The sequence below is a fragment of the Penicillium digitatum genome, chromosome 4, assembly GCF_016767815.1.
Source record: "Penicillium digitatum chromosome 4, complete sequence".
Classification (NCBI taxonomy): Eukaryota; Fungi; Ascomycota; class Eurotiomycetes; order Eurotiales; family Aspergillaceae; genus Penicillium; species Penicillium digitatum.
In genome coordinates, this window is record NC_089387.1 from 864,678 (window position 1) to 886,405 (window position 21,728).

Here is a 21,728-nt window from a genome sequence, read left to right on the forward strand (position 1 = left end):
AGTGAAAGCACGTAGATGAGGATCCGAATTTCGGAAAGTCGCCTGGAAATTGATTATAATTTTTTTTCTTGGGGAAATGAGCCTAATTGGCGAGGAATCTCAAACATCAACTCGGAAATCGGTTCGATCTCGATCTCTCTGACATCATAGGTGATTGCGCCACCCGATCGGATTCCCAAATTTTCGGTTGAGATCCTTAAAAACTAGAAGAGAGCCGTAGATTGAGAGTATGTTTTCTCTTCGCAAAAAATTACTTTTCAGCACCAACACAATCGAAGCATCGATGGCCCCTGTCATGAAGGTGCAGAAACCACGTACCCGGAGTTCAAGGCTCTCAGCCCAACACAGCACGAAAACCGAGAATCTTGCTCAACATGTTGCGAAAACTGAGACTCTTGCCCCGATAGTCAAGATACGACCTGAAAAAAAGTTTGATAATTACAAAAAATTTGCGACGAGCTCCCCCTTTCCCAATTTTCAACGTCCATCTCCGCAGGAGTGCCAGGAGGCACATCGCATCCTGACAGCGTCTCATGGAGAACGCGACCCTAATGCCACGGATGCCATGAATGCAGACGGGCTCGATCGTCCGACTGTTTTTCCGGATCCACTGGATGGGCTTGTCTACGCCATACTTTGCCAGGCCACCAATGAGCGGAATGCAATTCGACAGGTCCAAAGCATGATCGGCGAATACGGTTCATGGACCGACTACAACGCTATCAGCAAGGGCGGCGAGACCAAGCTTCAAAACGTGCTCTCCTGTGGTGGCCTCCATATAAGAAAGGCCAAATTTATCATGTCCATCCTGCGCCAAGTGAAAGCTAGACATGACGCCTATACCTTAAACCATCTCTGGCCACTCGACGATGAACAAGTCATGGAGGAATTCCTTAGTTACAATGGAGTTGGCCCTAAGACCGCCAGCTGTGTGCTTGCTTTGACCTTGAACAGACAGAGGTTTGTGGTGGATACACATATCTATCGCATCACCGGTTTTCTTGGATGGAGGCCGTTACATGCAACGCCAGAGCAAGCTCGTGCACACCTTGAAACTAAGATTCCCGACGAGTTCAAGTATTCCCTGCATCTGTTGTTCATTACACACGGACGGGAGTGTCCAGAATGCAAGGCTGGAGGAAAGCTAAAGGGAAGCTGTGATCTTCGGAAGGCGTTGCGCGAGTTGGCTCCAACAAAAGACCATTAGCCTCGAGTCATCTAACTTGCCCGGTGGCATGAGATTCAAAACAATTGCTGGCGTTTTTCAGGTCGATTATTTTCGTCGGCGTCATTTTTTTTTCTGTTCAAAGATTAATTGCTAAATGGGGTTATAACTAAAGTGTTGAAAACTAATGTTTACTGTTACTATCGCATTCCATACAAAACCAGACACAACCTTTCCACACGTCGGTGTATTGCATGCTGAGTGAGTGCTTACTCATTACCTGCAGCGTGCACGATTTCATTACGACTGAAGAAGATGTAACTAAACCGACGGCTAATAGTAGTTATTACATCCCCTTGAAGTTGAATAATGTTCGAGTAAGTCGGTGAAAATGTTTTTTGGCGTGCATTGAAAGCCTTCAGTGATTCAAGTGTATCAATGGAATGGAAAAACTTTGGAAACTGGCAAGTTCAAACCATCTATTAAAGATCGGGCTCCAGCTGGGCCCCACGACCGGCCGTAGGCCCGGGGCTCTACAGAAGTTTAGTGGAGGCTGAGTTGATAAACACAGCAGAGTAAATCAACGACTTTCCAATTCAAGCGTTCTCTAGGTAACTATCCATAGCAACCATTAGAAAAAGTTATAAGAATGAACAGAAAAATCTTTTCCATGGTTTTTTTTACTTTACGTTGGTATACGTGGTTCGCTTTGGGCAACCTACGCTGATTTGTGATATCAGAAGATAGTCTAACTAGTAGTCCTGATAAGGTCATGGCGAGGCTCCTTGGAGCTAGAACTACGTTTGCAATATGATACTATTCAATCATGATTTACTTTGAAGATAATTGCGAATCAGAAAGGAAAGCTGAGTCCTACGTTGGTAGGGGTGAATAGGTCATGCAAACAGAGCAAACAGGGCTAGATTATTCCATGGTGGTTTTCGAAGTTGTTCTCCACCAAGTTCTAGCAAGTTCAAAGGACACGAAAGCCTTAAGAAAACCGCCACTTGTTGACTCACAGAAATGGAGCCTAATCACTCACGTCCTGCTCGCCACTAACCACTGCCTCCGATCAACCTCGAAAAAAATTTTCAGACACAGTAGACAATAGACCGCAAGCCCGAGAGCTGTCCAGCTCTTAACCATTCAACCATGCACACTCTCCCCAAGCTAGCAATCACAGCCCTACTCCTCATCTCACCAGCAACATGCATCTCAAACCCCAAACCGCCAGGCAAAGACGCAATCCTACTATCAAACGTTCAAACCCTAACACTCCGCGCCCACCGCATGACCAACTCACGGCGCGTCTCGCCAATCCCCCAACTTAGCTGCGCAGGCCCATCAAAACAAACGTGCAAACTATATCAACCCGAAGTAATGCGCTGCACAAACCAAGGCTATGACTACGACATCGAAGACGTGCAGTGGACATGCACCGCAGACCTGCCGACAGAGTTCAAGCTCGGCGCAACAGATGTCATCTGCGAGGGATACCGGAATGCCGATGACACGTGGGTGTTGAAGGGGAGTTGTGGTGTTGAGTATCGGCTGCTCTTGACCGAGGCTGGGGAGAAGAGGTTTGGGAAGAGAGGTGGTGATGCGGAGTGGGATTGGTCAAACATGAACCGGTCCGGGAACGGGTTTCAAAAGATCATGGTTGTGCTTGGAGATTTGATTTTCTTTGGGTTCATTGCTGCCGTTTTCTTTATGATCCTCTGGCCTATGCTAGCGCAATGTTTCGGGCGGGGGAATCGGCGAGGTAGGGGTGCAGGCCCGGCACCGGGGTGGGGTGGGTTCTGGGGAGGAGGAGGTGGTGGTGGTGGTGGTGGTGGTGGTGGAGGTGATGGTGGAAATGGTCCTCCGCCTCCGTATAGCAACTTTGATCCTTACAAAAATGCTGCTCGCCAGCAGGGGTGGACGCCGGGTTTCTGGACTGGTATGCTAGGCGGTGCTGCGGCTGGTTATCACATGGGGAGACGGGCTGATAGTGGATCGCGCGGCGGAATGCCAATGGGGAGATATGGTGGATATGACCCGGGGGAAGGCAGCTCGCGCTCGCACTCGCCGCCGCAGTTTTCGTCTACGGCTGCCAGTACTGGTTTCGGGTCGACGAGGCGTAGGTGATCCTATGGTTGTGTTACTTCGCCTGTCATTTGCTAGCGACTTCAGGAAAAAGAGATTTCAAAAAACAGTCAAAAAATCCCCGAGGAAGACAAATGAGGTGGCAGGTCGTTAAACGATACCTGTAATCTCTTACGGCCATTATGAAACTGGTACATCTACAATGGTAGAAATGTAACGAAGTCACAAATCAATTAGCTAGTCGAATACCCCGAAAACTCCTGGTTTGATCGATGTGTATCCTGTATTCCCCCATTTGGAACGCCGTAACCTATAAACTTCTCTTCATAAGATATCCATTAAACTCCCGACTTAAGCCATGGGAAAGTCATCGATCGATCCCAGAATCTCCTCTGTTCCACCTCCCTGGCTCTTCACACCCGCCTTCTTGCGCGACTTCTTGATAACCGTTTTGTCGTTCTTGGCATCCTTGGCATCATCGCCAGTCGGGTTGCGCAGTAAATCCTCTTGCATCTCCTTCTCCTTCGCATGTTGGTCCTCGATCCGCTTCTTCTCATCGTCAAGTTCTTGCTGAACAAGCTTGGGATCATCGTAGACAGTGTTCGTCATCTCTGAGTAGGTTGCAATGTCGATGGTCTCAGATGGACCCATCAGGGTGTCCTTGATACGTTGCGGATCACGGCGCTCTTCATTATTGAACTTCAACTTGATCTGACGACGAGACCGGCCCGGGAACATTTTGCTGATGACCATAAAATCGGTGCCGAACATGCGGAGCCCGCGATAAAACAGGTCTGTCATCTCTTCATCCCATGTTTCAGTCTTTGTACGCTTACCGTACGAGGCCTGATTGATCTTCCGAGTAAACGAGTTTTCCACCACATCTTCGAGGTCGCCAGCGGCTCGGGCGGCATCTGCGTGACGATCAACCTGCAAGGACGCATTGTCCAGCACGATCTCACCGTTAACGATTCGCATAAGGGGACCGCTTTGGGGTTTCCAATCAATCGGTTTTTCGGATTTCTCCTGTTCAAGCTCGGTTTGCTTGACGGGCGTTCCTGTCCCTGGACCAGGGGTTCCACCCTGCTTCTTCCGTTCTTCTTCAGCCTGATCAATCTTGCGTAGCTCTGTCTCGCGCTTGGACTTCTTTCCAGTTCGGAGATCTTTGCACAGCTCGGACATTTTCACAACATTCGGCAAAATTTCAACTGTCTCGGCGCCTTCCGGGGTGGGTTCGCGCTTCTTGCGCGTGCGCTTTTGTTTCTCTTTACCTTCAGGATCAGAGGTACCGGCCTTTGAGTACTTTCGTTTTTTTGGCTTTGTTGGATCCGGAGTGGAAAGGTTGGATCCACCGGGCGTTGCGCTTGAATCCTCGATAGTAGGCACAATTGACTGGGACCCTTGACGGCTTGCTGCTACGGATACGGACTTCTTTCGAGCCGGAACTGGAGTAGCTGTAGTTGATAAAGTTCGAGCGCGCTTTGTTGGTCGACCCTCGATTGGGGCAGTTTGTTCAATTTCAGGTTGGGATTGCGACAGACCTTCATTTGAATCGACAAGGTTTTCTGCGGCCCGCGCTGTTTCAATCCTGGCGTATTCTAAAAGAGCTGTCTCTGGTCCATGATCCTCAGAGGATAGAGGTTGAGCCCCGCTAGTCGGGACGTTGGCAGGAGGTGGTGTGGGTTGAGTAGAAGGAGGTGTAGGCGGAGCGATCAAGACAGGTGTGGGTTGCGAGATAGAGGCCAAGGCTTTGTGTTTCTGTGGGATAGGAATCGCAGCCGGCTTTGGGATTGAAGTTGGCTTTGAGATGGCATCGGGCCTGGGGATCGGAGTCGGCTTGGCAATGGGTGTAGCGGTGAGTTCAACGATCGATGTAGCGCTGGGAGCATTGAGAGGAATAGGTGCCGTGGTAGGATTGACAATCGGGGGAGTAACTGCAACATTCAAAGGATTGGGTGTTTGTTCCGTCGTAGGCGCAGCAACTGACGCAGGTGAGGCCTCTGTGACGGCCTGTGGTTCCAGGCCTGCAGGCACAGAAGGCGTCAGAGCAGAGTCAGATACATCTTTGACTTTGTCGTCCTGCAAAGGCTCGGCTGGCGACTTTTGAGCAGCACTAGATCGTCTCGCGGGCGCGGCGGTGGGCGCACGACGGATTGGTGCCTTCGGTGCGAATTTCTTGCCGGTTTTATCTGACAAACATAGAGTCAGAGATTTTTTAGTATTAAATTTCATCCAGATAACACTCACTGATTGCAGAACTGGAAAAGGACTTCATGACTGCCCATCGCTGTTAGGTGTGGATAGATGAAGATCGTAAAAAAGTTCCAGGCCGGGGAAGTGGGTGACAATCACGTGAGGACACTAGCGGACGCTAAACCTCGTTGAAAATCCTCCTGTCTTCAACTCCTCGATCTCTGCCATCCCACCCCTTCTATCCTCTGCCCGCCTTCCCTTTCTTCACTTCCACTTCTTTCGCTTTCTTTTACTGGCTATTTCTTCTTCTACCGGACTTTCCTTCGACAGGATTGGACACAGTGTTGAGATCTGCGTCTGGCTGACTGACGGACGGTCCGGTGGTGATATCAGTCCTCCCATGCCAGTCTAGCCACTGATGCCGGCCGTCGAACCCCCCGTCGCGTCTTTAGAGCCCGGTATTGTCAAGATGGAAGACCGGAAGAGGCCTGCCGCGGACAACAATGACTTGGCTCCGCCGTTGAAGAAACAGGCTACCACTCTCAACGGAGGTAGCAAGCCTCATCCTGATGCTGACATGCCATGGAAAGATGATCTGGAAGTAAGTTCGTTTTTGGATTTAATCCACAATGTGGGGGTCGGCTTTTGATCTCCTATTGGACAAAATGCTGACCAGGACCTTTTGCGGCAGCGGTTTCAAAAAGAAGCGATTTTGCGCCAGATGCAAGAGTACAAGCGGGAGAAATCGTCACTGGAATCACGTTTGAGTCAGATGTCAAAGGCTGCCACGTTTCACAATGATCACCTCCGAATTATTGATTTGTGGTTCAAACAGGTGCGTTTTCCGTTCTCTAAATTGACCTACTTGATAGCAATTTGGGTGCAGGGACTAATTTCTGAAAAGTTGATTGATGAAGTGAAATTACTGTTCGGATCATCTGAGGCAGAAGGCCAAGGTCAGTTTCATCGTTCTAGCCCCACCTACCACCCACCATCTCAATATTAACAATATTTGCAGAAATTGTTTTTAAAAGCTCCTTACAGTTTGAAAACGTTGAAGAGTTTGAGACGCATCTGAAATCGCGATCGGAGGATATTCGCGCAATAATTTCCCAAGTCCAGTCCAGGTCTAAAGATGCGCCTGCTGAGGTTTCTGAGGTACAGACTCGCCTTGCCAAGAAGTTGGCCGAGGAAAAAGTAACGATCGCCGAGCTTGAGAAAACACTAGCCGAAAAACAACAGTTGGAGGAAAGCTTAGAAGAAGCCTCCCTGCGATATTTGGTAGCTGAAAAGAAACTCGATCGTGCTAAGAGTCTTACGGTTGCAAAATTGGAAAAGCAGCAGTCGATGGGCATTCAACGACCTGGGGAAACGGCACAATCAAAGGGCGAAGAATCGTCCCCGACAAATGGGGGAACCTCCAACGGAGACCGCAACGCTGAGTTGGAAGAAGCCAATAACAAGCTCACTGCAATTTCAGAGAAACAAAAGGAGCAAGTCCGGAAACTGGAAGCCGAGAATGCGAGCCTGCTAGGCCAAATTACCGATATCAAAGTCAAGGTTGGCCTCACCCAGTTGTTACATCATCGTTTTGTCGCTCACATCGGGATTCCAGTCTTCAAAATTCACCGATGACGATTATGCCCACACAGATTTGTTTAAACACCTTCGATCACAATACGATGATGTAGTTAAGCGAATCAACCACCTGGAAGCGACAAATGTTCAACTTCGCGAGGAAGCAGAGAAATACCGCTCGGAAAGAACCGCCTACAAGATCCAGTTGGAGGATGAAACAAAACGTACGATTGCCGAGAAAGAAGCTCAGTTGATGAGAGCTGAAACAGACCTCGCCCGGATACGGAATGCCCGCGATGAACTTCTGGCCGACCAGCAGATGCGAAAGGCCGCGCAAGATCAGAAGAAAACCTCTAGCCTGAAATTGCAAGAACTGGCAGATGCCAGAGAAGCTAGAATCGCAGCCTTAGAGTCGGAAAGTCAAAGATTGCGACTGCAGATTGAGGGCTCCAAATCCGACGATAACATCAATGACATGCCGCTGGAGGAGCTTCGCGCCAAGTACACCATCTTGGAACGCCAGTATGCCATGCTCAACACTGAGTTGACATCGATGCAGACGGCCTATACGAAGTTTGCTACTCTCGCATCGCAAAAAGTCACTGACTTCGAGGCCATGGAAGAGAGGGTCGCACGGCTCACGGCAGAGAAGTCTAAAGCAGATCAAAAGTTTTTTGCAGCAATGAAAAGCAAAGAAGCACGTGATGTCGAAGTCCGAACGCTCAGAATGCAAAGCTCCAAGACGTCAGATATTGTGTCCCAGTTGAAGGAGTCTGAAGCAACCACCCGGTCGTTGTTATCCAACATGGATAAGCAAGCCAGTGAGACCAAAGAGGCACTGAATGCAGCCCTGAGCAAGCATCGTGCCACTCAGCAGCAGTTAACCGAGAGCAACATACTCATGGAAGGCTTGAAAAATCAGGTTGCCGAGCTCAAGGGGCTTTCCGTTTCCAAGGACTCGACCCTGGGAAGCACAACTTCTGCTTTGCGGCAAGCCGAGACAGAGGTCGCCGGCTTGAAACAGGCACTTTCTGATACGAAGAAGAGTCTGGACAACTGGAAGAACAAGAGCCTTGGCAACTCGTCCTCGGAATATGAGATGCTGCGGGTATGTTGAATCCAAAAATTTTTTAATGAACTTACGTTAATACCTTTTAGACACTTGCACTGTGCACGGTATGTCGTCGCAATTTCAAAAATACGGCGATCAAAACTTGTGGCCATGTATTCTGCAAAGATTGCGTCGAAGAACGTCTCACGTCTCGCTCCCGCAAATGCCCCAACTGCGGCAAATCCTTCGGAAGCAACGACCACATGCATATCACCCTCTGATCGACCTTCAAATATCCTGTATTATATCTTCCTTTCGATGCTTTTCCTCTTTACGTCTATCTCTTTTTAGTGTCACATCCGGACAGGTTCATGGTGTGGTGTTTATTGTGTGGTTTAGCAGGTCTGGTTTGGGCCGGCGTTTGACGAGTTATGCACGCTTAGCCCTAAGTCGGGGCATGTTTTTATTTTCTCTCTTCTTTCCTACTTTTCTCATTACAAACCAAAGAAACGGTGGGTTTCTCAAGGCGCACGGGCGTCGTTCTTCATCCTCTCTGGGCGAGAGGCCGACTCACACTGATTTTCCTCAGAGGCTGAGCCTATTCTAGATTTCTGTGTCATGTAAGACTACCGTGTACGGAGCAAAACCAAAAGCACAAAGGATCATGATGAATGCAATGTGAGGATTGCCCATGCCCCCATGATTTCAATCTTCCATTATCAAGTTTCTCAATTTCATAATGTTCTCATGTTCTCATGTTCTCATGTTCTCATGTTCTCATGTTCTCATGTTCTCATGTTCTCATGTTCTCATGTTCTCATGTTCTCATGTTCTCATGTTCTCATGTTCTCATGTTCTCATGTTCTCATGTTCTCATGTTCTCATGTTCTCATGTTCTCATGTTCTCATGTTCTCATGTTCTCATGAATTAAAGATCCGACTATACAACAGTTCGTGCCTCCCAATCCAAAGATCCAGCACAGGGACAACCTGCCCAGCCTGCTCAACAGGCATATCCCATTCCCGCGCAATGCGCTTCATCATCGTATCCTGCAGTGTCTGACTAGCCAACACATTCTGCGCCTGGTAAGGACCCATGACACCCGCTCTGACGGCCGCACTAAGCACAGCCTTAGCGTGATTCATAACAAAGACATACGCCGTCTGCTGTAAGTCCAGACCCATAGCTCGACAGACCACACCCCACAGCGGGGCAAAGTGGCCCTTGGGGCCGAGATCCTCATCTTCCGCAAGACAAGACTTCAACGCATCGGACAAATCCTCAATAGCAGTGACGGCGGTTGCGGTTTCCCCCGAAGCTGGGTTCTCAGGCCCCACAAAGCTGACTCTGAATGCGCGCTCCCAGACGCCGATCAGCGCGCGGCCTTGGGCGATGCTTGCACGCTGGGCGACGATACACGGCGTTGATGCGTCCAAGTCGTTGTCTAGTGTATCGAGGGTAGAGGGGTGCCGATGTCCGGCTAGCACGTAGGGGAGAGATGTACTTGCGATTGAGTCGATGGAGAGTTTGAGGAAGCGGTGGAAGGAGGCTATTGGGGCTGTGCAGGAAGTTTTGTTGTGCGCTAGGTATGACTCTAGTCCGCTGGAGTAGGCGAAGGATCCTAGTGGGAGTGCGGAGTCTGAGAGGAGGAGGAGGGCGTGAAGAGATGTGCAGGTCGAAGTCGTAGGTTTATTTTCATTGACAGTATACCGTTCTAGGAGAGGTCAGTTAGAGATGCGACATTAGAGGTATAGATTTGCCTACCTTTAACAGCCCGTGGGGAGGGTGGGTGGGGGTATTCGGAGGCTGCTAGTCGCGCGCGGGCATCTTGGAGTTGCGACTCAAGAAGGATGACCTCTGCTTCGAGCTCTTGAGTGTCTTTGAGGATCATAGTGTAGTTGTTAATTATACGGAAAAAGTATCATTGCTGTAGTTTGTGTTAAGTACAGATTTTAATGGATTCTCATGTAGTGACCGGAGGGTATCGCGGGCGGTCTTGGAGAAGAAGTTCGCTGATCGGCAAAAGAAAGCGGAGGCCGCACAACTCCGAGTGCTCCCTATCAGCTTGTTTCACGTAATCAACGGTTTTTGGACCGGTTAGACATTTATAATCTTGCAGACATTTTTTTGGCTCTGTTTTCCCCACGTCATGAACTAAAGTCAGATCCACAACCATGTCAGGCAAGCGTCTGCTCGACGCGATCCAGTTCCTCAATGCGTCCAAAACGATTGCAGCCAAACATCTGGCCATCCGGCAACGCCAGCTAGATGTATATACGCGCACATCCTCCCTGACCAAAGGAATCAAGGCCCAAACAGAGGGCCTGATCCTGACCGCTCAAGCTGCTGCCGCATTAGCACGCCGATTCGACGAACCGTCGCCACCATCTGCGCCGAGCCCGGCAGACTTACCCGACAAGTCGACACCGGCCGATAAGCCACCCGCCATCACTACAACATCGCCACCCCCCGACCTTGCCCGCAAACTGCAACACCAGGCCGAATCGCAGATCCCGGCTTCCACGACAACATACAATAACGATGAGAAATTGGGCGGCCTGGATGTAAGCAAGCAGCAGGATGTCTTCTATAAGCCATCGCTTCGGTCAGAGCCGGATCCCTCAGGACTACCGAGAGTGAAGATACCTAAGGCCACGGGCGATGCTCAAGTTACTAGTAATGGGTTGAACGCAGATGTTTTCCACTCGCCTGTTGAGTCGGACAAGCCTGCTATGGTCGAGGAGGAGATGTCCGAGGAGATGATCCAGAATCTTTTCCACAGCCCGAGAGTGTCGCGCATGATCTCCGGAAAGCCGACGCTGAAGAGGGACTGGAAGCTAGCCGCGAAGCCTCAGCAGCCGGTTGCGGATGTTGCTAAGCCCGTCTCCACAGTGGCTCCGAAGGCCGAGGCTCAGGAAATGGAAGAGCTTGCGGCTAGCGTTGCCGAAGATGTGGTGCCTAGCCCGAGTACTATCGGTGAGGTCAAGGAGCAAAAAGGGTACCAGATGCTGGAGTCCCGCGTTCCGTCATCTCGTCTAGGCAGATTGTGGCAGTATGGTGGTCTAGCGACCTCAATGGCATTTGGCGCTGTCGGGGAGAGGCTACGGCGGGCCACTGGCAGCGAAGAAAATGGCTCGATTCTGTTCAATGCTGGTAACATGGAACGAATGGTAGCTAAGCTGTCCAAAATGCGCGGTGCAGCTCTCAAGCTGGGACAGATGCTGAGCATCCAAGGTGCGTTGCATCGCCTAGCTCACCAGTATATCTAAAGCTCCTTTCTAATTTCCTTATTTCTCTAGACTCCAACATGCTCCCCGAACAAATCCAGCAAGTCCTTCAACGCGTGCAAGATCGCGCAGACTACATGCCCGCCTGGCAGCGCGACAAAGTCCTTGCTGACAACCTCGGACCCAACTGGCGCGACCTCTACACCTCGTTCAACGAGGTTCCCATGGCAGCAGCCTCAATTGGCCAAGTACACTCAGCCGTCCTTAAAAGCACCGGTCAACCCGTCGCCGTAAAAATTCAATACCCAGGCGTCGCCGACTCCATCGACAGCGATCTAAACAACCTCTCCATTCTCTTAACAGCCTCCCGCCTCCTTCCAAGAGGCCTGTACCTTGACAAGACAATCGCAAACGCACGCACCGAACTAGCCTGGGAATGCGACTACATCCGCGAAGCCGCGGGCGCCACTCGCTTCCGCGAGCTCCTAGCCGACGACCCCGTTTTCATCGTTCCCGAGATCATCGCCCACGCCTCGGGCAAACAAGTCCTCACGATGGAAATGCTCGAAGGGGTAGCTGTAACCAAAGTAACCGACTTCACGCAAACCCAACGTGACTGGATCGGCACACAAATCATGCGCCTCTGCCTCCGCGAGATCGCCGAATTCCACTACATGCAAACCGACCCGAACTGGACCAACTTCCTATACAACGCCTCTACGAACAAACTCGAACTCCTCGACTTCGGCGCATCCCGCGCCTACCCGGAAGAATTCATCACCACCTACGTGCGCACGCTAATCGCCGCTTCCCGCAACGACCGTCAAAGCTGCCACGACCTCTCGGTCAAACTGGGATACCTGACCGGGATGGAATCGCAGGCGATGGTTGACGCACACGTCAGCTCGATCACGACCATCGCCGAGCCATTCATGCTTTCCTCACCCGATCTATATGATTTCAGTAACCAGACGATCACGGACCGCGTGCGCGCGCTTATCCCAGTCATGATTCGGGAACGGCTGGCGCCGCCGCCTGAGGAGACATACTCGCTACATCGGAAGTTAAGTGGGGCTTTCTTGCTTTGTGCCAGACTTGGTAGCTCGGTGCCTTGTAAAGCTTTGTTCACTGAGGCTGTTGAGGCGGCGCGGAGGAATGGGTTGAAGGTCGACTAGAGGGATTTTGGATATGGCTTTGTGCTACTATAGATTATGTAGACGATGTATATTGTATATTAACTATTGAAGAGACGATGTTTTCTGGAATGTTTTGGGGTTGTGTGGTGATCCAAGGGCCTTCTAAGGATCCCGCCTAGTGACATTAAGCTCGCACTAAGGAGTGCCAAGAGCGCTTCCCGGTGATTCCCGGTCCAAGCGTCCACGCGGCTCAACGCAAAGTGGGTTTAGTTTGATATCACTCGGTGATCTCTGGTGACTTAAGTCTACCTCCATAGCTTCTAAGAATGCAGTTGTCTAAAATACAAAGTCTAAGCCTAGAAGCTAGGAAGCTCGATTTTCCAAATGCTTGAAACTTTTTTTGCGAGCTGTATCACATCCCAAGGCAGTGGGAACCCCACCGAAATAATGAGACTTATACACGAACTCGCAGACTGTATGCCTACTGTGAACTGTGCACACATGATTTCTCGAATTAACAGCATCAGAGACACATGTGATAAGGAAAAGCAGCTGGAATTCATCTGGCCCGGATTCCTAGTCTCGGTTCGAGACCCTCTGACAACACATGCATCGGGACACTCTATTGTGTCCACTAAAGAGTTGGTATGAAGTCGTGATTGTTGCAGTCGATATGCAATGTAATACCGGCTTTTAAAAAAAAAACTTCTCGTCGCACCTTCTCGGTGATGTCTTCTCTACTTCCTGAAAGTTCGGTTTTCTCGCATCTGCAAGACTGAAAGGCGTATGATCTAGTTGGCTGCATTGGTTTGCACAGTGCATTAATCACGAGAGGGATCTACTTATGGCCATGTCTTAGCCCAGATAACCCCCCCCCCCCCCCCCCCCCCCCCCGGGGAAAGTCCACACATTTCTTTGCACTCCGACTAAGCCAAGAGCTTTCTGCTGCTCTACCAGTCTACTTTTGCTTGTATGTCAGTCCCAAATAAGAGGCTATCCGGGTTATAGAATATATAAAGCTAATCCATTTAACCACTCCTTCCCTGGCAGGTGGCGCTGCTATAGAATCCCCTACCCGATTTTCGCCTTTCTTTATTCCTGGAGGTTCCATATGACCTTCTTCGCGGGCTCTTCCTTCATCCTCGAGACCTGTTTATGGATAGCCTTTTAATCCTCCTAGCGGCCGGAGTCGGAGTCCTTGAGCTTCTTCCGTTTTTTATGATGAGCCTGAAAGTATCTCTTTTGGGGCCAGATTTCGTTTTAACCAGCTTACAGACGAGCTTTGCCGCCACTACCGTATCGGAGGCTACACATTACTAGAGTCAACTATAGAGTTAGCACCTGTTCTATCCACCTGGGTATAATATCCATCTTTACTGTGTTTGTTTTGCTTGTCGGGGGTCAAGGTACGCGACCTCATCTGATCTCGAGAGACCTCACGCAGGATGTGGTGTGCTTTTCGGGTACTGATAGTTAGCAACGGAATTCCCCTCACAAGGAAATAGACTAGGATAAGAAGAAAATTGAAGATGTGGCAAAGACGTGATGAGAGTGTAGAGAGAAATATAAAAGACAACTTGGAGAGCGATGTAGAGGGAAATGAAGAAAGGAGAACCGTAGAGATAGGAAGGAAGTTCAATATTCATATATAGTCCATCCTATATCGATAGTATTATGCGTCTTCTCTCATAAGCACTATGACTACTCTCTGATATGCTTGTCCAAGTGTGGCCGAATAAGACATGCATGATAATGGTATAAGCTAGAGAAAATCGATCCTGCTTTCTACTTTGAGTTCCCTTTTTGATCAGGACAGCCGATCGGGATGCTTCTTCCAACGCTATAGAGTGCATGTATCAAATTACTCCGATCTGTAACTGTTTACCTGTTCCATTGCCAATGACCTATTTTGACATAATCCGCCCAGTTGAGCAAGATGCCTGAGATAGCTTCCGCAGAGTCATCCCGGATGTAGTATGGTGTTGACCCATTCCTTTACAGAAAGTAGATTGTGGAAAGGGGTTGAGGGAGATGATGGAGGCTTGAACTGTATCTCAAAGGACGTAAGAGTCAATGAGTGAGCTCTGTCTTCGAATGCTTTTTCACCAGAGCGCTATCGTCTTGACCTAAGCAGGTGCTGATTTTTGGATACAAGAAATTATCTTCCTCATGCCAGGGGCTCCGAGGACCTAAGGCTCAATTCAATTCTGACAAGCGTAAGAATGTAAGATGGGAGTGCACTCTTCCATAGCTGTCCCGCCAGTGCTTTGCACAAAGCAAGAAGTGCAAACGAAGCCAGTAACTAGGAGAAACACACCGGCTTTATGGTACGGCTAAGATGCATCTCAAAATGGCTGACAGCAGTACCGGGGCGTGCACTTGAATTCTTCACGCCGCATGCTGGAGACTAGCAGCTCGAACGGAACAAGCAATCAATCCACCCCAAAGACAGCGCCCCAGTAATCCTTGACCGCGTCACAAATCCCCTCATGCTCAACCCAACTCTGAACCAGACCCTCGAGCTCACACGCTGTCCAAAGAATCTCCTCCCAAAATCCCTTTTCGACATCAACCCTGCGGTTAAGCCCGTATACAACCTCCACCGGCATCGTCCAGGCCCGCGTATAGCTACCCTCATCAGTAAATGCAGGATTAACCTCATGGACTTCAAAGATAGTGGCCGGATTGAACTTGGGAAAATTGGCATGGATGAAAAAGACAGCTGGCGCAGGACTGTCATCGCCTCTGACGCGCCACACCCCACGACTTGTCAAAGCGAAGTCCTGCACGGGATCGAACTGCGCCATTGCAGAGCCCGCTATCCCACCGCGGGTTTCGTGGCCGAGGGCGCAGATGGATTCGCTGACTTGGTAGAAGGATTCGCGCAAAGCGGTTGCGGCAGCGACGAAGGTCTCCTTGTCGCCTTCGCCGGCGGCGCCTTGTGAAAGGAGCGGGTAGTAGTGCGAGGGCCCGTGGTAGTTGTAGTACGTTGTTAGGAGGAGGGAGCGGGTATGAGATTTTTTAGAGAGCAGGACTTCGCCCGATTCTGTTGACTGGCGTAGATCCATTGGTGGGGGTGGGTAGTTTGCGACGTCGTAGAAGAGCGGAGAGACGGAGGAGGCCCAGAAATCAGGCCAGGTGACTATTCCTTTTGAGAGAAAGGGCTCCTTGGTGAGAAGACGTTCTGGTTTCTCGAGTGGGAAGGCGTCTGCGTCTAGGAAGAGGATCTCTTCGAAGGAGGAGAAGAGCATTGCGAAGGGCTTGAATTGGTATTTTTGAATCCGGGCTGGGGCTGCGATGAGGATGCGGGACAGAACTACGCACCGCGCGTTCAGCAATGGTAGGACTACATCGCATATGTGATTTTCGTACTCGTCTTCGTCCGAGAGGAAGACTTCCATTGGGAGTGTGGAGCCGGTTCGGCGGAGCATGCGGAGGGATATCACTAGCACGGGGAGGTAGGAGCCTCCTGCGGTTGAGACTATGCCTTTTGTATCGGGGAGGTAGGGGAGCTCGGGTGGCGAATCGCTAATTGCATTGATGAACCCAGTATGTGCTTCTTTGATGGTTGCGATGTCTCCCTCCGGAATATAGAGAGTATCTGGGCGCGGTGGTGGACTGTGGGCATTGAAGCCTTCTGTAGACGCCTTCTCATATTCAATGATAGGGTCTGTGTCTGGTGCATATTTCTCTAGTAGGGCGTGGAATTCCCGCCAGAATTGGTGATGTGACGGTGTCAGGTCTTTGGTGATGGTCTGAGATGAGAAATTTGGGGTGGATGATGGGAAACGTTTCCTTATTGTCCAGGTCAGAAAAGCTGCCACTGTGAGAGCTGCCAATAGTGATCGTGCACGCAGAAAGGATCGCGGGATCATCGTGGATTGTCTCGGAGCTGGGGTAGTCCCCACAGAAGCTGGATCGGATAAGATCGAAGATAGCATTAATGACGTAGATAGTGAGGTGCCCGCACTGTGATCGGCGAAGCTATTGCAAGTTCTATAGTGAGACAGGTAGTGTGACGGTCTGAGCTTGCTAGAATGGAAGCCGGAAAGATTGTCCCTTGGTTGCCCAGACCTCTTTGGAGGTATATCGAGGGGTTTTGTACAAATGCCATATGGCTCTGGGGCTATTCATTGATGGATATGGAAGACTCTCTAGACGTCGATATTGCCCAAAACTTGGGTTTAAAATAAGACCTTCATCAACAATGACGTGAACAGTGGCTGTCCACAACATCCGTCTACCTGTCAACGTCATATCTGATATGTAAAAGCTGGAAAGCCCTGTGTTGGCCCACGCCTAACCTCCTCTCTCAAAGTCTTCAACTCTTCATTTTTCTCGGCATTTTCTGCTTTCAGCTCCTCATTCTTCTGAGTAAGATATTCAATCCTCTCAAACGCCATTGCGATGGTTGTCAACTTCCTCGCAAGCTTATGCGATAAATCGACCACAAACTCCCCTCCCTCTGTGATAAGTTCGTCCAGATCCTCACCGACCAGCGTAGTGTACTGCAGTGCCGCAAACTGAGATAGCAAGTTCCTCGCATCATCAACAGCGCTGGTTGTTTTATAGATCAGTCGAATTGCATCCACCAGGTACGGGAATAGGACTTTGTCTGTTTGCTCCAGGGCCACAAGGACCTGGGTCAAACGGTTGAGGGAAAATTGCCCCAATTTGGCGAAGGCGAGTTGACTCGCAAAGGAGTAGACTTGAGCGTGGAGATAAATCTCAGCCGCGGTGTTTTCTTCGGTTTCCTGTTCTTGTTCTTCTTCAGGGTCTTGGTCTGGGACCTTTTGCGTCGAGGCGTGCTCAGCGGCGAGAGTGACCCCATCGCAGTATTCCAAGGGGGTGAGGGGTCGGTCATTAAGGTCGCTCTCTGACATGGCCTGAGTTGGTGGTGAGTCTGGGGTCACGGAGGACTCGGCAACTGGTGATAGTGGCCTTTTATGGGCAGTAAACATTGGCGATGGTGAGTGTGGCCATGAAGGTGGTGACGTTGGCTCTGCAAGGGTGGTGTGGATGTTAGTGTCTGGTTCCTTTTTGATAATGAGATGGCATTGTGGGAAAAGGAACATGATTACCATTTTCAACTTCCGCCTCCGCCTCTTGTACTACGACTTCTTGTTGTTCTTCTTCACCTTCTTCCCCGTCTGGCGCTGGGGCTTCTTCCCCCGCATCGGTCTCCTCTTTTTCAATTACCCCAGAGATCGCTGGAGGTGCCTGATAGCCTCCCGTGTAAAGGAAGCTTAATACGCAATCAATAGTCTGCTCGTCAAAGCCGCTCCAATCGATCGCCTCCTCGTAATCGTCTGTTAAAGCCTTCAGTCGGGCATCGAATGCGGGGTGAGCTTCGAGGGTTCCACGGTGGACATAATAACCGCGTTCTTCACTGCTCACGACGATCTTGACAGGCGGCTTCGCGAAGATCGACCTGTTTGATGGTTAGCAAGAATCGGCGTGTTAGTGTGTATACCCCGTCATCTTCTTTGGACACACTTGGAAGGTTTCTTCTGGGCCAACATGATGAAAAGTAAAAAAAGCGAGGAGGAGACCAAGGAAAATGTCGCTCCTGAAAAAGTGACGACGGTCAGGATATAATGGCCTGCTGGTTAAATAGGAAATCCCAGGGCACAGTTCTCGTCAAAAACCAAGCCACGAAGTACTTGGCAAGGCGATTCTCTTGACACTGCAGTGAGACCTAATCTATTTTTAAAAACAAGGCGACCTCTAGCAAGGGGATACGTGGGCTGATGAGGTGGGCACATTTTCAACCTTTGTACATTGTACCAGGGCATCCGTACAGGCCATCTGTCGTCAAGGCGTTGCTGATTACAATTGAAGGTATCTGCAAGATAATGAATGCTTCGCTCTAGCTGTCTGTCAGCACTAAACATAATGCCCAGCAGTAGGGAATGTGCTATTCGGATCGGTGCATTACTTGTGAGAGTTAGTTTGGTCGTTGTCGCTCCTATACCCCGCCACGCAACCCTTCACTGCCCTCCAACAGCAAGCCCCGTCTTCGCCGCTCGTCTTCCCATCTCACCTTTCCAACTATCTCTATATCTCATTCTTACTGGTAGCGACCTTGGAATTTTGCCCACCAAACGCGCATGGCAGCCCCTATCATGACCAGGTCCATTGATACAAAGGCAAGTTCATCTGGTTAGGCACGAATCAGGTGATTGGCATTGATTCGCATCCAAATTTTCTATTGGCCTCCCACTCGGGATTAATCTAGACTCCGTTGCATAGTCCATTCTCTGCTACGGAGGCAGAGATCGGACTCTGACACCTCACTTTGACAATCAACGCCTCTCTGTCAACTCTTTGTGCAACTTCACAAAATAGCATTGCCTCGGTAAACCGACTTGTTTTCTTGCATAACAATGCTCTGCACCGAAATGTCATTTGGTTTGAGTCATTTTCTTCCTTAGCCCATCATCGACGAGCTGGACAAGGTCTTCGATAGTGATTGGCCCTGATTCAGAGTGCACCATCGAAGACCCGGCAGTCATGAGCAAGCGCTCGGGTCGGCTTTGACTTAGGTATTGTCTGGTACGCTTCCTGTGTGCACTGCGGAAAGTCTACACAGAAGAAATACAAGTTAGCGTTATTCGAAGTCATCGGTATGGAACCATACACGGAGCTGTTTTCCAATGTAATCGAATTGTTGCACCAAATCAACATCATTCGCCTGCTCGGCTGCGGCACGGAAGGCGTGGGTTTTGATCGAAGTCAGGAATCGCCGCTGGGAAGAGGAGAAATATTTGACGTAGTCTTGCTCTGCAAGGAAAGGTTCCAGTCCGAGGAAGAAGTCAAGAACATTGAAGAGGACCAAATTGGCACCGGAAGTCCCATCGTATTCCATGTACTTGTCGTCTATCATCTCCCCGGCGGCCCAGCCGTGAAAGCCTTGGATGTAGGCTGTAAAGACGCTATGGGGTATTTTAGAATCAATGACATACTCGTAGTAGACCCGGAAAGCGGCTCGTAGGTGAACGGTCAGACTTTGGAGGTGTTCCACGCAGGCATGTTTCTGATCCCTCTCAAAACACGTGATGGACTGCACTAGGTGGTAGTACACTGGCAACGCCTATGATCCTTGTGAGCGGTGATCCTCAAAATGCCCTACCGGGAGCAGACCTTTCTTTCTGGCTCCGTAAATGCATAGATCAGGTAGTACTCAGCCGATGGGATTGGTTCGGGCATGCTGCCATTGATTGCGTATTCAATTTTGTTCCGATCTCTATCCAGATTGCAGAAAAAGTTGGACGTAACATTTCCCCCTAGCGAAGTGATGCCGTACTTTTGACGGATAAAATCCCAAGGCAGATCCAACTCGGGAGGGAAGTCGATGATCTTCTCTTGCTGCGCAACTTCCACGATAGGAATGGTCCCCCACCTGTAAGATATTGTCAGTGAGAATTCCAAAATCAGCCTTCCATCTTTCATACCGGAACGCATGGCGCAGATAGCTGATGCACGCATAAAATCCATTATACTGTTGGTTGGTGATCACGCAAGATGTTTCATCTGCAGCAGCCGACAGCGTCTCTTTAACTAGCCCCAGATTCACGCGTTCTTTTAGCAGTATCCGCAATCGCTGTTGGTATTCCATTCGGCGGCATTGGTTGATGGTAGAATCCAGCGAAACATCGATGACCGGGAGCAGTGGAGCCAATACGACGAAAATATCATGGTAGGGATGAAGTACTACTGGCCAAGATTCTCGATAAGAGGCTTTGGGAGGCCAAGCGCCGGCACCGTCTATCTCGATCATGGTCTGCAAAGCTTTAATGGGCTCGTTTGAAGGCTCAATTTCTCTGATAAGGGATAAGTGCTCAATTTTCGGGTAAAATCGAGCGAGCAAGGATTTGAACGCGGAGACTATAGCCGTCGCTGTGAGGAAGATGTAGGACAACATGTTCTCAGAATGGATGATAAAGGTTTGGCTGAGAGATAACACGTTGAAGACATTGGGCTTGCTATGATTTTCCAATGCCCTTTGGCCGCGAGAGGAGTGAATTTATAGTGCTTTGAAAGCATTCTCAAAAATCCATCACGTTGACCGCAGGTTTGGATGCCAAGGGCTTTGAAGTTACACTAGAAGTCCAAGTGAATTTCACCTTTCCAATTAGACTAACCGGGTAGCTTGAGAACAGCATTCCAAAAGAGGAGGGTCTATCATTGGTTGCAAGATACATCGATCTGGAACGTACATGCCAATCGTGAGTTATGAGGATACTAAACCCTTGGTGGCTAGCCAGGTAGACTACTTGATATTTACTGCATTTGTGGATAATTCACGACACTCACTGCGTATTATGACTACTTTACTTCGCCCCCGAAATTGATTCCGGGTTTTTCCTGCTGCTATACGGGATTTGGGTAACACAACCTATGAACCTATCAGCTGCTTTCAACAATTCCCAAGCCTTGCATTTGAGGTGACTGATTTAACACAGTTCCAACCAATGTGAGTCTGAAAGACCTGTTAGGAGATCCACTACTGGAGAAATTTCCATTCATCGATTAAGTGGGGAGTAGATTACAGATTCATTGCCCTTGCCTTGACTTCGCATACCTTGTGGAAGGATCAAAACGGAGTCGAGGGACCATGCCTGTAGTCGGAAGTTCAAAAGCGAGGCTGAGTTGGCTGCCGAATGAAGTAAAAAAACAAGAAACAAGAAAAAGGCCGGGGGAAATTGCTGAATCGAACTGATCCCAGTAGCTCCTTTTACAGATCGTGAACAGACTCCCGATCAAAGCCCTACTATCACTCACGAGAACGTGTCGACACTTTCGTGCTCTTGTCTCCCAAGAAATAGACTATAGGTTAAACAGAACCACTAAAAGAAACGATCTGATTCTTTTCGTCGGAATTCATCGACCCGAATTCGAGAAAACCTCTTCTCGTGTCCTTTGGCGATCCCTGGGTCTCCACACATTCAATGCCCAATCGCTGGATACTACCGGAACACAATATCTTCGCCTTCGCCCAGAACTCTCCTTGAACCGTGACAACCTTACTTCCAGCTCTGCGACTTCTTGGCAAGCCCCGTGGGAGCGGTTTCTATTTTCAACAGAAGAGTGAAGGGTCACGGATGACCGGTAAAAGGAGCCAGCCTGAGACGATGAAAACTTCAATCACACTGGAGGAATACGAAGACTTTGGTCAACTCGGTGTCACTGCAGGGGCTTTTTTAGTTGATTGTGCGTCGAGTTGTCGCAAAGTTGTAATCTTCGACGACTGTTTCATTCGCGTTTGGCCTGAACGATTTAACATACGACG

At 49.6% G+C, this 21,728-nt stretch overlaps 9 protein-coding genes across 9 annotated transcripts; 4 read left to right on the forward strand and 5 right to left on the reverse strand.

Moving 5' to 3' along the window:
* Window positions 1–229: 229 nt before the first annotated feature.
* Pdw03_0281 (Base excision DNA repair protein) lies at window positions 230–1,207 on the forward strand (the record flags this gene model as incomplete). Its single annotated transcript, XM_014681984.2, has 1 exon — window positions 230–1,207. One exon carries the CDS (start codon window positions 230–232, stop codon window positions 1,205–1,207), a length of 978 nt encoding a protein of 325 aa, XP_014537470.2.
* Window positions 1,208–2,317: 1,110 nt separating this feature from the next.
* On the forward strand, window positions 2,318–3,292 carry Pdw03_0282 (transmembrane protein 66; the record flags this gene model as incomplete). Its single annotated transcript, XM_014681985.1, has 1 exon — window positions 2,318–3,292. One exon carries the CDS (start codon window positions 2,318–2,320, stop codon window positions 3,290–3,292), a length of 975 nt encoding a protein of 324 aa, XP_014537471.1.
* A 309-nt stretch (window positions 3,293–3,601) lies between these two features.
* On the reverse strand, window positions 3,602–5,525 carry Pdw03_0283 (Homeodomain-like; the record flags this gene model as incomplete). The annotated part of the gene is made up of 2 exons (XM_014681986.1): window positions 3,602–5,439; window positions 5,498–5,525. 2 exons carry the CDS (start codon window positions 5,523–5,525, stop codon window positions 3,602–3,604), a joined length of 1,866 nt encoding a protein of 621 aa, XP_014537472.1.
* A 336-nt stretch (window positions 5,526–5,861) lies between these two features.
* Pdw03_0284 (E3 ubiquitin-protein ligase bre1) lies at window positions 5,862–8,353 on the forward strand (the record flags this gene model as incomplete). Its single annotated transcript, XM_014681987.1, has 6 exons — window positions 5,862–6,044; window positions 6,135–6,278; window positions 6,348–6,399; window positions 6,462–7,003; window positions 7,059–8,129; window positions 8,180–8,353. 6 exons carry the CDS (start codon window positions 5,862–5,864, stop codon window positions 8,351–8,353), a joined length of 2,166 nt encoding a protein of 721 aa, XP_014537473.1.
* Window positions 8,354–8,993: 640 nt separating this feature from the next.
* Pdw03_0285 (Urease accessory protein UreF) lies at window positions 8,994–9,964 on the reverse strand (the record flags this gene model as incomplete). The annotated part of the gene is made up of 2 exons (XM_014681988.1): window positions 8,994–9,787; window positions 9,838–9,964. 2 exons carry the CDS (start codon window positions 9,962–9,964, stop codon window positions 8,994–8,996), a joined length of 921 nt encoding a protein of 306 aa, XP_014537474.1.
* Window positions 9,965–10,247: 283 nt separating this feature from the next.
* On the forward strand, window positions 10,248–12,475 carry Pdw03_0286 (Molecular chaperone (ABC1), putative; the record flags this gene model as incomplete). The annotated part of the gene is made up of 2 exons (XM_014681989.1): window positions 10,248–11,307; window positions 11,373–12,475. 2 exons carry the CDS (start codon window positions 10,248–10,250, stop codon window positions 12,473–12,475), a joined length of 2,163 nt encoding a protein of 720 aa, XP_014537475.1.
* A 2,393-nt stretch (window positions 12,476–14,868) lies between these two features.
* On the reverse strand, window positions 14,869–16,311 carry Pdw03_0287 (Alpha-1,2-mannosyltransferase (Mnn2), putative; the record flags this gene model as incomplete). The annotated part of the gene is made up of 1 exon (XM_014681990.1): window positions 14,869–16,311. One exon carries the CDS (start codon window positions 16,309–16,311, stop codon window positions 14,869–14,871), a length of 1,443 nt encoding a protein of 480 aa, XP_014537476.1.
* Window positions 16,312–16,689: 378 nt separating this feature from the next.
* Window positions 16,690–17,958, reverse strand: Pdw03_0288 (BTB/POZ-like; the record flags this gene model as incomplete). Its single annotated transcript, XM_014681991.1, has 3 exons — window positions 16,690–17,438; window positions 17,518–17,867; window positions 17,933–17,958. 3 exons carry the CDS (start codon window positions 17,956–17,958, stop codon window positions 16,690–16,692), a joined length of 1,125 nt encoding a protein of 374 aa, XP_014537477.1.
* An 882-nt stretch (window positions 17,959–18,840) lies between these two features.
* On the reverse strand, window positions 18,841–20,360 carry Pdw03_0289 (Indoleamine 23-dioxygenase protein; the record flags this gene model as incomplete). Its single annotated transcript, XM_014681992.2, has 4 exons — window positions 18,841–19,020; window positions 19,077–19,529; window positions 19,580–19,838; window positions 19,891–20,360. The coding sequence occupies 4 exons, from the start codon at window positions 20,358–20,360 to the stop codon at window positions 18,841–18,843; spliced, it is 1,362 nt and encodes a 453-aa protein (XP_014537478.2).
* Between the last annotated feature and the right edge of the window lie 1,368 nt (window positions 20,361–21,728).